The 17,042-nt window shown below is 38.2% G+C and overlaps 1 protein-coding gene across 1 annotated transcript in view; it reads right to left on the bottom strand.

The window, feature by feature from the left end:
• Nucleotides 1-4,320: 4,320 nt before the first annotated feature.
• Nucleotides 4,321-17,042, bottom strand: part of c3b.1 (complement component c3b, tandem duplicate 1) — a 51,018-nt gene continuing 38,296 nt past the window's right edge. Inside the window, exons 35-42 of the mRNA XM_049471098.1 lie at nucleotides 16,619-16,706; nucleotides 15,066-15,155; nucleotides 13,689-13,794; nucleotides 10,549-10,638; nucleotides 9,827-9,910; nucleotides 9,675-9,755; nucleotides 6,966-7,113; nucleotides 4,321-4,624 (exon numbers count right to left, since the gene is read on the bottom strand). Of these exons, the coding sequence (XP_049327055.1) occupies nucleotides 4,480-4,624; nucleotides 6,966-7,113; nucleotides 9,675-9,755; nucleotides 9,827-9,910; nucleotides 10,549-10,638; nucleotides 13,689-13,794; nucleotides 15,066-15,155; nucleotides 16,619-16,706 (832 nt within the window). The 3' untranslated portion in view covers nucleotides 4,321-4,479. The remainder of the gene's footprint in view (nucleotides 4,625-6,965; nucleotides 7,114-9,674; nucleotides 9,756-9,826; nucleotides 9,911-10,548; nucleotides 10,639-13,688; nucleotides 13,795-15,065; nucleotides 15,156-16,618; nucleotides 16,707-17,042) is intronic.

Below are 17,042 nucleotides of genomic sequence, written 5' to 3'. Positions count from 1 at the left end.
GATCAGTAACATCTTTCAGTAAAAATGGTCTGTAAAACAATATGAAATTTGAAAAGGAAAAAAATACAAGCTACAAAAAATGTAAATTTCAAAATAAATTTATGGTGATCACTTGATTATGACAGAAATGGACACCTGCTAAAACCACATACCTATCCTTTAGGTTTGAGGTAAATCTGTCTACCACAAACCAAAATATACAATTACAGTAGAGGAATCCTGCTTTAAGATATTTGGCCTCAGATGCATCAGTAGCACTTTACAATTAATTTACATTGTTTAACCATACTTATGTTAGAATGCCTCAACTAATTATTATTATGACACTAGTTAAGATATTAATTCCTACAAAATGTTAAAACTGATATCGCAATTCATCTTTATTTACAACATTATTAAGCATTACAATTTAGAAATGTTAAATAATATTTACCACTTAATTACCACTTAATGTTTATTACAGTCGTAAGTACTGTTATTTTTTACCCTGATTGTAAAGAGTCATGATTGTAAAGAGATGCATCAGTAGCTGGGTAGAACAATATGAATATGACTGCTGTCTAAATAAATTAAAAAGGCATTTTTTTTACGGCAGCCTCACGCTGACACAGGGTCCCAAGCAGTGATGTTAGTAACGCGTTACTCTAATCTGACTCTTTTTTCAGTAACGAGTAATCTAACGCGTTACTATTTCCAATGCAGTAATCAGATTAAAGTTACTTATCCAAGTCACTGTGCGTTACCCTCTCTCTCTCTCTTTCTCTCTCTCTCTCCACCTCACACACACACACACACACCGCGTTCCCTTCCCCATCCCCCTCCGCTCTCCCCCAATCACACGCATCTCGCTTTCTCCCCTGTCTCTCTCTCTCTCGCGCTCGGCGTGTTTTTAGTTTCCGCCCATTCTCGTTTTTCCGCCAGTTCTCGGGCTCCCTATCTCTTTATAAAGGCGGGTTTTCCCGGCCGCGTCCCAATTCACTAGCCAGGGCAGCGGTCTGCACAGATCTGATTGGCAGAGGAGAGCGTTTGAAGATTTTACACCACACGTGATTGGTCTGCAAGTTTCCCATGACGCAGAGCGCGTATACCATAAAGACAAGAAAAGTTCTGACGCTTTAAATGAACACTGTCAAAATTAAATCCTTCTCAGTAGTTTATCGGTTTGGGTCCGCATTGAACAACGTCTGGGTCCGGACCCGGACCGCAGTCCGCATATATGTGATCCCTGGCCTCGACCATATACACGGTTTTGTTTTATCAAACCACTCCTTGCTGCCCTGCAGAGAACAACAGGTTCAATGTTCAGTTTTACAGTGTTAAATATGTCAGGTCAAGAAAGACTTTCTTTATTTTATATTGTTTTATAAAAACAAGTATTTATGTTAAGTGAAATCAAGAAAGACCATATTTTATTTTTTATTTAAAAAATTATTTATGTTAAGTTAATTCAAGAGAAATTGTCTTTTAATTTTATAAAAAATAAATAGTTCAACTTTAAATGTCTAGAGATACATTGATGCTGTTAAAAAATGCTTTTTCCAATAAAGGGAGTATTGGCAAAACTGGTTATAATTTAAGTTAAGGCGGCGGGACGTGGTGTCTGCAGCTGCTTAAAGTAACTAATAAAGTAACTTGTAAAGTAACTTAGTTACTTTTAAAATCAAGTAATCCATAAAGTAACTAAGTTACTTTTTAAAGGAGTAATCAGTAATCGGATTACTTTTTCAAAGTAACTATACCATCACTGGTTAGTAGTAGGTAAATGCTCCACACAGTCAGGCCAGCAGTCCAGACACCCCTGAGCTGCAGTCCCCACTGATCTACTGTAACTAAACTGCTCCCTCTCCTGTCCTGCTCAATCACCCGCAGCCTGCACTAAAGGAACAGTCCTGTAAACTCCTCACAGATCCTCATTTAACACCAAATGTCGTGCATCAGCCAAGACATGTGCACAGATCACTTTCAGACAATAAATAAAGCTTACTTAAGTAGACATTTTGGAGGGAGGGAGAGATACGTTTTAAAACTCCCCAGCAAACTGATTGGATGTTTCTGTGGAGAGGAAATTTCTTTGGGGGCTTTGATTTGGCTGCCTACCACGGGGCAAAAGAGTCTAAAAGCGGAGAGGGTGCGCATTTCTAGCGCAGAAAAACGGGCCAAAGAGTCTAAAAGTTGCCGTAGTTAAGTAGTTTTATATTAAGAGACATCATGAAATTAAACATCAATTTGAAAAATCTTAGTTTACACAACACTGTCAAAGATAAATGGTGTGTAAATGAAATAATCAGGAAAAAAGTATTATTTAAAGTGGTATATTTCATTATTTGTTTTATTACAGATTGTGGCCCGTGACTTCAAATATATTTCTCCTTCTGGCCCCCAACAAAAAAAGTTTGGACACCCCTGAACTACAGTAAAAGGCAGAAAGCGGAAGGTAGAAAACATTAGGTGTACAGTTAGCATGATGCTAACTGATGTAGATACGCATTTATTAGACATACTCTTTAGCAATTAGCCTCACAGCTCCAGGGCAGAACTTAAGAAACACACTAGATATGGCGAGGTGCCACGCTGCAGATCTGTTTATAGCAGTTGTTTAAAGTAAGACAGCTCCAGCTTCTGTTCTGCAAAACCTCATCCAGGGGGCAAACCTCAATAAGGGCTCATACACTAACATGCTTAGCCATACTCCATAAATAAATCCAGTAGCAGACTGGATCCTTACTGGGCAGAGGACTTGCCCTGGCGCTGAGAGAGTGAGTGTTTTGCTATAAACTGAGTCTGAGCTGTGCTGCAAACTGACCTGGCTAATGTCAACACCCCGCGGCATGTAAACACAGCGCCCGTCGGAACGCTCCTTAATCTTTAATCTGTTTAAATAATCACATAAAACCACACGAACCGGCAGCGCTGGGCGTGTGTTCCCAATCTAATTGAGCCGGGCAGACGTGATGGCAAGCACTGCTATTGTAGGAAGCTTTATTTAGATCTCTGAGTGTGAGTGTGTGTATAGGTGGATTTCCAGGCCTCTGTAGGCTTCTGTACAGTCATTAGCAAAAATCCCCTTATAGCCTAATGTAGAACACGTTCCGGTGTTTAGTTCTGGGCGATGAAACTGATCTCTGATATGGTTTCCACAATAATGATGATAAGCTCAGGGTGTTAAACAGCTCTAGTCCTATTTACACTGAGATAGACAGAGCTTGCAGCCTATTAGCACAAAGGACTAGCGTCAAACAAACATAGCAGCCAATCAGGATGCACCATATATGATCATTTAGATTCAAATCAGACACAAAGAGTATTACACTACCAGTCAAAAGTTTGGACATACCTCAGTGTGTTTTCTTATATTTTTATGATTTTATATTGCAAATGTAATATTGAAGATATTAAAGTTATACAGGAACACATGCTGAAATATTCTGCAAACAAAAATTGTTAAAATCTAAATATGTTTTATCATTTAGATTGTTCTAAGTAGCACATTTATCTTTGAGTTCAGATCTGCACACTTAGTATTTTAATCTCAGGGTCTTCATGAGGGAGAGTCACCTGGAATAGTTTTCTCAGAGTCTTGAAGGAAGGAGTTCCTGGAGGTGCTGAACAATAGCTGCTGCTTTTCCTTCACGCTGTGAAGCTCCAACTCATCCCAAATCACCTCAAATCACCATCTCAGTTTCAGGGTATTGTGAAGGACAAACATTTTTTTAATTTATTTATTTTTTACTACGTTATTCCAAATATGTCCCTTAATTGTTTTCATGTCTTTATTATTTGATCTGCAATGTAGAAAATAAAATAAACGAAGAAATAAAGATGTGTTACTTTTAATTTAAACCTTTTTCAGCAGAGAAGAAGATAAACCTGTTGTTTTCTCTGTTTTCTGGTCTAATTTAAAAGCAGAAAGCTACTCAAAACCAGGAAATCTTTTCATTCTGGGCAATGAAATCCCATCATTTATTCTTTCAGTTAGCTTATCTTAATCCAGTTTAAACACTGGACAGTGGCTGATTATCACCCTGTTAAATTAAATAAGCGTAAGATAATGACAGTATAGATAGTTCTGTTTGATTGAGCATGCACGCTCAGCACATGGCAGAGCGGAGAAAAAGTGGACCATACCATTTGCACAGCAGGCGTCCTGTGGACAGCAGACTGTTCTTATCGGAGACAAACTTATGTTTAAAAAATTACGACAAAAACACAAGTTTTTGTGTTCACTTTTAGTGGTGCTGGGACATGTTTTACAAAAAAGGGCTAGCTACGCCCATGAAAACCACACAGACTGGTGCTGATGATAGCAATGATAATGATCCAACAAGTTTATTACATTCACTTTATTAGCGCTTAGGAGTTTGTGTCATTTTTTGGAAAAATTATATAGTGTTTGAACATTGTTATAACTAAGCAGATAAACATCTTCAAAACAATCTGTGAAAGAGTTATACTACTCTAAAACTCCTTATTTGTTAGTTCTCAGTTCTGGCAGCCGGTTTTCAGAAATTTGCTGGTAAACGTCTCCAGCTCCTGACATTTGCTCTTCACAGCAGCCTGATTCACGCAGTCCTCGGAGGACGGCCAGTGCTCCATCCATGTGCTCTTACTCAGAATGTATGTGTACCTGCCGGGGAGAGAGCAAACACGTTAGCATGCTAGGATAGCACTGGCTTTAGTTTAGATACAGTTTAAGCAGTTACAGTCGAGGGCTTCATCTGAAGCAGGGGTGTCCAAACTACGGCCCGCGGGCCATTTGTGGCCCGTTTCCTTTTTTGGAGCGGCCCGCGAGGTATTTTAGAAATAGAATGAAAGTTGGCCCGCTGTTAAGCAGGTTTTTATAATATGAGATTCAAAGTTTGAACGCTAGGTGTCAGAAAAGGGCCAAAGAGTCGGAGAGGGTGCGCATTTCTAGCGCAGAAAAACAGGGCAAAAGAGTCTAAAAGCGGAGAGGGTGTGCATTTCTAGCACAGAAAAACGGGGCAAAACAGTCTAAAAGCGGAGAGGGTGCGCATTTCTAGCGCAGAAAAAAGGGGGAAAAGAGTCTAAAAGTGGAGAGGGTGCGCATTTCTAGAGCAGAAAAACGGGGCAAAAGAGTCTAAAAGCGGAGAGGGTGCGCATTTCTAGCGCAGAAAAACGGGCCAAAGAGTCTAAAAGTTGCCGTAATTAAGGAGTTTTATATTAAGAGACATCGTGAAATTAAACATCAATTTGAAAAATCTTAGTTTACACAACACTGTCAAAGATAAAGATAGTTAGTCAAGTAAAATGGTGTGTAAATGAAATAATAAGGAAAAAAAGTATTATTTAAAGTGGTATATTTTATTATTTGTTTTATTACAGAGTCTGTGGCCCGTGACTTCAAATATATTTCTCCTTCTGGCCCCCAACAAAAAAAGTTTGGAAACCCCTGATCTAAGATGTGTAATCTATTGTAGATCATATTGGTCTTTTAATTATTTATATGAACTGCATTAAGAGGGAGTCTGATTTTGGCAGGGAGACAGGATTTGGCACAACACCTAAAAAGACAGTCTGGCAGTATGACAACACACCTACAGTAGGTATGGAAAGTATTCAGACCCCTTTTAATGTTTTACTCTTTGTTTCATTTTTATTTCTCATTAATGTGCACTCAGCACCCCATCTGCACAGAAATAAACCAGAAATGTAGAAAATTGTGCAAATTTATTAAAAAAGAAAAACTGAAATATGGCACGGTCATAAGAATTCAGAATACATAAGAACTGCTGTGACACTTATATTTAACTCACATGCTGTCCATTTCTTCTGATCCTGCTTTAGATGGCTCTACTACTTTATTGGAGTCCAGCTGTGTTTATTTGAACTGATTGGATAAGACCTCACCGCTCTACAGTGGCTTGCAAAAGTATTCATACCCCTTGACCTTTTCCATATTTTGTCACATTACAACCACAAACATAAATATATTTTATTGGAATTTAATGTGAAAAACCAACACAAAGTGGTATACAGCTGTTAAGTAAAAAGTAAATTATACCTGATTCAACAATTACAAAACAAAACTGAAAAGTGTGTTGTGCAAAAGTATTCAGTCTGAGTCAGTATTTTGTCTGAGTGCAAACAATTGCCAGATAACTGCTAAATACTAAAACAAAAATTCCACCTGTGTGTAATCTAATCTCAGTACAAATACAGCTGCTCCGTGGCGGCCTCAGAATTTGGTTAAGAGAACATTGGGGGCGTAAACAGCATCATGAAGTCCAAAGAACACACCAGACATGTCAGGAATAAGAATATGGAGAAGATCAAAGCAGGCTTAGGCCATAATAAAGATTTTCCAAGCTTTGAACATCTCACTGAGCACTGTTCAATCTATTATCCGGAAATGCAAAGTGTATGGCACAACTGTAAACCTACCAAGACAAGGCCGTCCACCTAAACTTACAGGACGAACAAGAAGAGCACTGATCAGAGATGTAGCTAAGAGGTTCATGGTGACTCTGGATGAAATGCAGAGATGCACAGCTCAGGTGGGGGAATCTGTCCACAGGACAACTATCAGTCCTGCACTGCACAAATGTGGAAGAGTGGCAAGAGTAAAGCCATAAAAAGTCCAGTTTGCCAGAAGACATGCTGGGAACACAGCTCACATGTGGAACAAAGTGCATACAAAAGAAAATTTAACTTTTCGCAAGCCACTGTAACCAGTTACCACATTCCACCAATAGCGAAATTACACAAACATATTAAAACAGCATCTCATATAGGCTGCCTGTTTCGGTCGCACCTATGCCTATTGAAAATAAATGCATTATGATACAGTCCAAATATATTTAAGAACGTTTCTCTCGAGTTCTCTTGAGTCTCTGCCACAGATCAGGTCTGCTATGTCCTGGAGTGTGACGTGATGTGCAGATGTGATGAATCGAGTATAAACCATTAAACACAGGGTTTTATAGAACAGATGTGATGTGTGATGTTACCCGCTGGAGCTGCTGCCTGCGTGCCATATATCAGAGGGCGGGCCTATGATGAGATAGTCCTGCCCCTGCAGCAGGTTAAGCCCCTCCCTGCAGCCAGCGTGAGATAGAAAAACTCTAGTGTCCTGCTGCTTCAGGCCAACCTCGGTACCTGCACACACACACACACACGCAAACACACATATTCACATAGACATATACACTCCAAAAAACTGAATAAATTGTGGTTTAGATATAGCATGATTATTGTTTATTAAATAATCATATATTCATATATTATTATTATAGTTGCAAGAAAAAGTATGTGAACCCTTTGGGATTACTTAGATTTCTGCTTAAATTGGTCATTAAATGTGTTCTAATATTCATCTAAATCACAACAATAGACAAACACAGTCTGCTTAAACCAGACAAAAAATGATATGTTTGCATGGTTTTATTGAACACAACATGTTAACATTTACAGTTTAGGATGGAAAAAGTATGTGAACTCCTAGGCTAATGACTTTTCTAAGAGCTAATTGGAGCCAGGATGTGATGAGATTGGATGTGTTGGTTAAAGCTGCCCTGCCCTATAAAAAAAAACACACACCAGTATTGAGTTTGCTGTTTTTAAGAAGCATTGCTTGATGTGAATCATGCCTCGCACAAAAGATCAAGCGCTCAGAAGACCTGCGTTCAAGAATTGTTGACTTGCATGAAGCAGGAAAGGGTAACAAAAGTATCTATAAAAGCTTTGATGTTCACGTGTCCACGGTAAGACAGACGTTCTACAAATGGAGAAAGTTCAGCACTGTTGCTACTCTACCTAGGCATGGTCATCCTGTAAAGATGGCTGCAAGAGCACAGCACAGAATGATCAATGAGGTGAGGAAGAATCCTAGAGTGTCAGCTAAAGACTTACAGAAATCTCTGGCACATGCTTTTGATAACATTTGTGTTGACAAACGTACAATAAGGAAAACATAAAACAATGTCTGACACTACAGAGGAAGCCACTGCTGTCAAAAAAAAACATTGCTACACATTTTGCACGAGCACCTGGGTGTTCCACAGCACTACTGGCTAAATATACTGTGGACAGATGAAACCAAAATTGGGTTGTTTGGAAAGAACACGCAACGCTATGTGTGGAGAAAAAAGGCACAGCACACCATCATCAAAACCTCATCCCAACTGTGAAACATGGTGGAGAGAGCATCATGGTTTGGGGCTGCTTTTCTGCCTCAGGTTCTGGACGGATTTCTGTCATCAACGGAAAAATTAATTCCCAAGTTTACCAAGACATTTTGCAGGAAAACATAAGAACATCTGTCCACCAACTGAAGCTCAACAGAGGATGGATGATGCAACAGGACAACGACCCAAAACATAGAAGTATATCAACAACCAAACAGATGAAAATAAAATGCCTTCAAGAGAGTCCTGACCTCAGACCAATTGAGATGCTGTGGCACGACCTCAAGAGAGCGAGTCACACCAGATATCCCAAGAATATTGCTAAACTAAAACAGTTTAGTGAAGAGGAATGCTCCAAAATTCCTCCTGACTATTGTGCAGGTCTGATCTGCAACTACAGGAAATGTTTGGTTAAAGTTTTTGCTGCCAAAGGAGGATCAACCAGTTATTAAATCCAAAGGTTCACATACCTCCCACCCCCTCACTGTGAATGTTAACATGTTGTGTTCAATAAAACCATGCAAACATATATATATATATATATATATATATATATATATATATATATATATATATATATATATATATATATATATATATATATTTGTTTGTTATTAGTTTAAGCAGACTGTCTGTCTATTGTTGTGATTTAGATGAAGATCAGAACCCATTTAACCCTTGTGTGGTGTTCATATTTTTGTTACTCGTTTACTTTGTTACTTGTATTTAATTCAGCAAAATTAAGCAATTCTACATTAAAATGCTTTACACATGCTTGCTTCACCTAAATTGCAAGCAATATAAACAGCTTACATGGTTAATATTTGCCCTTTACCTTTCTTATGTTACATTTCTTTCAAAAAGTGCTACTCTTTTTTTATTAGTTTTTTAATAAAATGTAAAAGAAAATGAATTAAACTCAAGATATGAGTAGAAAATTTGTTTAGTTTCAGTTATTCAGTTGTTTAGTTATTAGCCCTTGGCCAAACATACTGTATGTAATATAAATGGTTAAAGGGGGAGGGGGGGGGGTGTACAGTGTGTGCTTATCGAAAATGTGTTTTGATATATGTTTTCCACAAAAAATGAGCCAATGCCAATGAGATTGAGTTAGAAAAAATATCTTTTTAGTATCATTTGATGAAAAATGAAAACGGGTCCCACAGACCCGAACACCACACAAGGGTTAAGACCAATTTATGCAGAAATCCAAGTAATGATACATTTATAAATATTTTTTACAGCATTTTGTAATACAATATATACAATTATAATAATTCTGAAATAACATTCATATAAAATAACAAGCTAGTATTTTTAAGAAATTAAAATATATTGGTAAAATTAGTAAAGAATTGTATTAATTTTGCCATATTTTATACATATTTGTGATTTTTTATTAGTAACTAAATACTAAAATATTAAATGTATTTGTAGTACTCGTGTCCAGTCACCAATGAAGGCTTCTGATCGTGAAATAATTCTATATATCTATATATTCTGTGAGTGTGATGAACACAGACAGGCCCTTACCCTCCTTTATGACCTGCAGGATCTCCATCTCGTATCTGTCGTACTGGCTGGTGTTGACGCTCAGCACTCTGACCTTGAACACTGGAGGAGAGACAGCAGGTTACAGAAGCACTGACACTCTTTCAGATAATGTGCTCAGCGGTCACACTTACCGTGGTGAATTCCAGTGCAGACAACTTTCTCCCGATCACTCACTGATGAAGACTCGCCCACAGCCTTAACGACACAGCAATCACCTGTACAAAGAGGAGGAGAGGGAAATGTGTTTCTGCCTCAGTGGGGTTGAGATCTGAAGAGTCTGACCTCTGCTAGCAAAGAACATTATATTTTTTTATTTTTCATCTTGCATGAAGCTGGAAAGGGTTACAAAGGTATCTATAAAACTCTCCCTAGACGTGGTCGTCCTGTAAAGATGACTGCAAGAGCCCAGTGCAGAATGATCAATGAGGTGAGGAAGAATCCTAGAGTGTCAGCTAAAGACTTACAGAAATCTCTGGCACATGCTAACATTTGTGTTGACAAATCTACAATAAGGAAAACATTAAACAAGAATAGAGTTCATGGGAGGACACCACGGAGGAACACAGCAATCACCTGTACAGAGAGGAGCAGAGGGAAATGTGTTTCTGCCTCAGTGGGGTTGAGATCAGAAGAGTCTGACCTCTGACAGCAAAGAACATTATATTTTTCATTTCATTTTCATATTGCTTTGACAAGCTCGCTTTTCTATCGGCAAAATGGCTGATATTCCCCAACAATTAATGCAATAATAATCTATTGTTGCTGTTCAAAAATTCATAGCCTGAATTTAGTGTCTTAAACCAAATGGAATTACAGGTGAACGAGTCTAAATGCATACAGACAGTGTTCTTACCCTGAGTGCAGCGGCAAGTGTTATCTTTGCAGATATGACTGAGCTGCTCTTTGTCTTCTGGAGGGGAGTAGAACACGCTGCATCTTTTATCTGTCACAAAACACACACACACACACACACACACACACACACACACACAAACAGTTCATACTACTTTTTCCTTCACCAGCACCTAACCATTTCGCACACATGCAGTACTAGTTATACACACACACAAATGGATGCACTGCATCATGCAAACCTGACTTTTACCTCAACAATAAACTGATTAAAGAATTAAATAACATTGCTGTTTCCTTAAATGAGCTGCTGCCATACCTTCACCGCGTGAGCACACAGGTCAGTATCCTCTGCTGAGACGTGCAATGCACCACGCTGTTATGATACGAATGCGCCAAAGTCAGAGCTCACCTGCCTCTTAAAGGATAACTAACATGCTGATTGTTTTATTTCACATTATGCCCAAAACACATCCATGATTAATAAAGTGTGTTTTCACACCAGCACTATTTGGTCCGGTTAAAACAGACTTGTTCATTTGTAACTTTAGTGCAGTTCCTTTGAGCAGGTGTGAAAACAGTAATCGCACTCGGGTGCGGATCAAAACAAATGCTAGTGGAGGTGGTCTCGGTCCGGTCCCAAACGAATTTTGGAGCGGTTCACTTGTGGTGAGAATGTGATCCAGTCTCGATCCGACCCAGATACCTAGCTTAACTGCTGATAAGAAGTCTCTGTACGGTTCCATGCACTTGCAGTCAGTCAATTTTACAATTACAAGTTTACAATTTTACACAGATACACGTGCTGGAACACAGAATATTCTCACTTTATTTACTTTCTTGCTCCCGCACCAGACAGCTCTACCAAGCAGAGGAGACGATGTGCTTGTGTGATTAATTGGTGCACATTTTGGTGCGTTTAAGTTTATGTCTGTATGAAATCAAACCAAACAGAGGGAGAAAACTTTCCAAACTCATAAACTGATCTGGACACCCCAAGACCATTAGTACATGTCTTTTGCACATTTCAAGCTGCACAAAATGTATTTTTCACACCCTTACAATACCAAAGACACACTGGCTGCGTCCAGAAACCCCAAAAGTGTCTCCTTTTTCCTACTGATCCTCCTCCTCTCCTCCGTGACCCGGAAACTGATTTCGTGACGCCATCTTGCCGCCTGTCCGAATACCGTAGGAGACGAAAGAAGCCGCTTAAAATCCTCCACGAAGAGGCTTCCAACGGAGGTTACATCAGTGTATCCTACTCCGGAAGACTTTTAAAGATTTTCCAATGACATCACTGCATCCACGCCCACAGAGCACGCGGAAATGGGGAAGACAACGCACAAATATACGTCATAAACATATTAATTAACTAGGTTCCTTATCTAATTAAACAGCCAGTAAAGCAGTAATATAATTTATAGTTTAGATAAACTGTATGCTCAGTAAAACTATATTTATGACCCTATGTGTAATATGTTATACATATGAATACATATATTATTTATAATATATATATATATATATATATATATATATATATATATATATATATATATATATATATATATATATAATTTTAATTAATTCATTTATTTACTTATTTATTTTAACTTAGGGACTGATGAGGAAACTGAATCCCTCATAAGGCTGAGGTCAGACAGGGCTGCCAGAGTCACTGGCCAGAGATGCGGCCAAAAATGCGGCTGGGAGTAAACAGGATTTCATTGGAATATCTAAATATTTAGCTGTGTGTGATAGTAATGTTCTGAAACATGTGCTGAAAGTGAGCGTTGTGATTCCTCCTCCTCCTCTCCTATCCTCGATTCCTCCATCTTCTTCTGGGGTAGGAGAGGAGGAGTAGTAAAGGAGGAGTAGGCATGGAGGAGTAGAAAAAATTTCTGGACGCAGCCACTGACATGCCCTAAATCAAGCTGCAAGGTGCACAATTGACATCTCGCCTATATATCGCTAAAACAGGGCCCATGGTGTTCACTGAGTGCTAAGTGGTAATTGGTGCAATGGCTCGGTAATATACATCTGCAAATCAGAAAAAACGTTTTGCCTGAATGAAACATGCGATGTGTTTCTCACATTGACTTTAATTTCTTTATGAATTGAATTAGACTGAACCTTTGACGAAAAGCCCACCTCCGCATTCTGATAGTCAGAACTTTTAGCCGATGCTCCCAATGATAGGGGCTTAGTGCTGCCCATGCAAAAAAATCTCAAAGTAGCTCCACACTTCATTGGTAGAATTAAGAGGGTCCTGACATTTAAAACGAGGCACTGAGAACTTCAAAGGTGCACAGGTAGTTTGCTCAAAACCCTGTTTATACACACAGTACCCTGAAGTACACATTGGATTTCTTTCACTATTTAATCTTATATTTGCTATTTATAGGTTTATGTTTGAGTAAAATGAACATTGTTGTTTTATTCTATAAACTACAGACAACATTTCTCCCAAATTCCAAATAAAAATATTGTCATTTAGAGAATTTATTTGCAGAAAATTAGAAATCACTTAAATAACAATAAAAGAGGCAGAGCTTTTAGACCTCAGATAATGCAAAGAAAAAAGTTCATATTCATAAAGTTTTAAGAGTTCAGAAATAAATATTTGGTGGAATAACCCTGGTTTTTAAAGACAATTTTCATACATCTTGGCATGTTCCTCTCCACCAGTCTTACACACTGCTTTTGGATAACTTTATGCCTTTACTCCTGGTGCAAAAATTCAAACAGTTCAGTTTGGTTTGATGGCTTCTGATCATCCATCTTCCTCTTGATTATATTCCAGAGGTTTTAAATTTGGTAAAATCAAATAAACACATCATTTTTAAGTGGTCTTTAAGTGGAGTGGATGTGTATTATCTTATCTATTTTATTCTTATTTTATAGTTTTTTTTACATAACAATTGCTCTTTTGGGTGGAACTGGACATTGATATTCCAATTTCATTCCACCTCATGTACCACATGTGATGCGAATTACAATAAAGTCTCCATGATTTCTTGAATCCTTGAGTAACGCCTGAAACACGTCATCACTTGATTACTTTACTGTCCCAACTTTTTTTGGAATGTGTAGCAGGTCTTAATGTAATATGTTTAAGCTGCAGTGCTGTACATGTACCTTTGTTGTAATACTGGTACGCTGTGACTGTAGAAGGCTGTAGAAGTCCCACTTTAAACTTCTGCTGCAGTCTGAAGGTGAGGATGTCTGCCTCTCTGCTGGAAACCTGTAGACACACATTAACATACACTGGTCGACATCTATAAGATCTATGAAAAATCAAATTGAGGTTATTTCCAACAATGGGGTAAATATCTATATTTAATCACAAGAAAACTACATTTGTATTAAGTACATTTATTCATGATTTAAATAAAATAATGTTGTAGATAGATAGATAGATACTTTATTCATCCGAAGGAAATTTAGAAATTTAGGCATCCAGCAACAACACAACACAATAAGAAACATATTCAAACATAAATTAAAAAAAAGAAGAATAGAAAATATATAAAGCTATAAAAAAAACTTTCTATACAAGGTAAATATATATCTGTAAACAGAGCAGTGCAGTAGATGTTGCCAATGGTCCTTAAAGAATTAAATAATTAACAGAGCAAAGTGCAATGTGCAATGACATTGATTATGAAAGTGACTGATGTGACAGATAAATATAATATAAATATGCATCTGTAACAAATATAGTTCTAAAAAGAGAATGTGAATATGTGAATACCCAAGTAAAGTGTACTTGAATGTAAGTAAGTGAGGTTGGGGAAGTGTTAATGTAAATAATAATTAAGTAGTTGAATAATGTCCATGTGGTGTGACTGGGTTAAACTCAGTCAGCAGCAGCACCCCGTCCCTGACGGGAGGAGTTTATCTGTATTACCCTTGTATATCTGTATTGTTCAAATGCCTAGATGTTGTTTTTTTTTTCAAACTATGAAGAAAAACTACTGGAATTATTATGGAATTATTTATTAAACAAAAAAGTGTTAAACTAGAATATGTTTTATATTTGTAGACTCTTTTAAGTAGCACCTCTTGCTTATATGACATCTTTGTATATCTTGGCTGGATTTTCTCAGTCAGTTTTATGAGGTAGGGTCATTCAGGCTTTCAGTTAACAGCTGTGCTGAAGTCCTCAAGAGTTAATTACTTGAATAGCTTGCCTCATAATGTGATTGAGATTGAGTTGTAAAGTTGTGAAGAGGTAGAGTTGGTGGTATACAGTGAATAGCCTTATTTGAGTACTGTTCTAATCCATATTATGGCAGGAAATACACAACTCAGCAAACATAAAATGTTTTAAGAAGTGAAGGTCAGTCAGTCTGAACAATTTTAAGAACTTTGAAAGTAGTCACAAAGACCACCAAAACAATATGAAACTAGCTCTCATCAGGACCACCCCAGGATACATTTATTAGCGTTATCAGCCTCAGAAACCACAAATTATATATGGTATTTTACATCATATGTACTGTACATTTTTACCTTAAACAGGTGAATGATGAGAGATCCTCTATCACTCAGGTTGTCCACCACCTGGAAGTTGTTGATGTAGCGATCCACGGAGTTACTTAGCTGCAGATTTAACACACACAGACACACACACATACACACACACACACACACACACACACACAGCTGAATGCATGTCAAGCCAAAACATTATGACCCCTCACACAACCTTGTCTCGGTGAGGGTTATAATAGACAACAATTCTTGCAGGAGGCTTCTGATCAGCAGAAGTGAGTGTTGACCTACAGCCAGTGGTCTGAGGAGGGAAACATGATTTTGGGCCAGTTTTTCAGTCACCAACAGTTTTTCGTTGGTTTCCGACAAAAACTCTGCTTGGAGGCAAATCAGGGATCACTCAGCACTCGCGCTTTTGCATAGTGTAAACTACTGAAAGATGCTCGCTGAACTGTCAACAACTGATCTCTGACCAGTTGCAGACGCCCAGCAAATATTCAAAATATTAAATATCTGACTCAGTCGGCACCTAGGAGTCAGGAGCAGCGGCTACATACAGCCAATTAGATCACAGAAAGAAATAACCACAGATCCAAAACACACCAATGCTGGTTATGGAGAGTCTATTCACTCTCTGTCTCCCCTGTTTGATCAGTGAATGACTCTAGAAGGAGCCCTCAAGTGAGTCCTCTATGAATGGGGTGAATAAAGCTAAAAACTAAAACTTTAAATTAAAAATAATAATAAACTACTTGTTCTGAATATTTTTTTTTATTTTAGAAAGTAGAAAAAAGTATTTTATGGAAAAAGCAAAAGTGCCTGTATTTTTCAGTTTATCTAAAGAAAACAGGTTTTACACTGTAAAGCACTAGCTTTACTGCTACTGTGAGCTAATTGATTAGCGAGCTGATGCTGGGGATACAGGTAGAGCATGTTTAAATGGTTTATAACTGGAGTTCAAAACTTTTAAAATTATGTCTGAGGTATTAAAACATTTCTGTTCTGTGTTGAGGACATAAGGACATATTTTAGTATAAAACTGATTGCTCAGTTGTTTTATATGAACCCATATCCTGTAAGGTTGTTTGAACTATGATGAAAAAAATATATCATAATAATAATAATAAATGCCTCTCTGGTCAGATTTTGTTTACATTACTCACCTGTCTCTGTCGCGCTTGGCGTGACTTTAGTTTCCGCCTGTTTTTATTTTTCCGTTCCTCCTTATAAAGGCGCTTTTTCACGGCCGCGTCCCAATTCAACAGCCGGAGCAGCAGGACCGCGACCCTGACAACACGGGTTTGATCCCGCGTGAGGAGCGCTGTGTTTATTTATTTATCTGATTGAAAGAGGAGAGCGTTTGGTGATCTTACACCACACGTGATTGGTCTGTGAGTTTACTGTGCCGCAATGCACCTATACAATTAAATACTTCTCAGTAGGTTTGGGTCCGCGTTGGACAACGTTTGGGTCTGGACCCGGACCGCAGTCCGCCTATTAGTGACCTCTGTACTAGATCATACTTGATTGTTGGTTACTGTATTGTACTGTAATATAAAAATGTCACTCACCAGCTCCAGGTCAGAGATTTCCGGTTCAAATCCGGTGGGCAGGCTGATGTCCAGAATAACCATCCGCACCTGACGTGGCCCCAGAGCTCTATTTGGACAAGTTTATTTGGTCTATTTAGGTTTAATGAGTGTGTAGTGCATAGCCATATTGCTGTTTTTTGTGTGTTTTTGCGCAGAGGTTTAAATCAGGCTCAGGTTCATAATGACAGTTTACAGGGTGGGGCAGGCCAGGCTCAGGCTGAACGTGCACAGGATGCGACACGGCTGGTTTAAAAGATACAGTCTAGTAGGAAAAGTCGTTGCACTTCGACTTCGCCCCCCCCACCGCAAGACGCCTCCAGGTCCACCATATCTATCTTTTTATTTGTTTTGATTATACAAATTATACTATTTTACACCTCCAAAACTGTCTGAGTTTATCATT

This window comes from Astyanax mexicanus, chromosome 23 (genome assembly GCF_023375975.1).
Source record: "Astyanax mexicanus isolate ESR-SI-001 chromosome 23, AstMex3_surface, whole genome shotgun sequence".
NCBI classification, from domain to species: domain Eukaryota; kingdom Metazoa; phylum Chordata; class Actinopteri; order Characiformes; family Acestrorhamphidae; genus Astyanax; species Astyanax mexicanus.
Note: the sequence above shows the minus strand (reverse complement) of the source record. Positions and strands in the feature narration are given on the sequence as shown.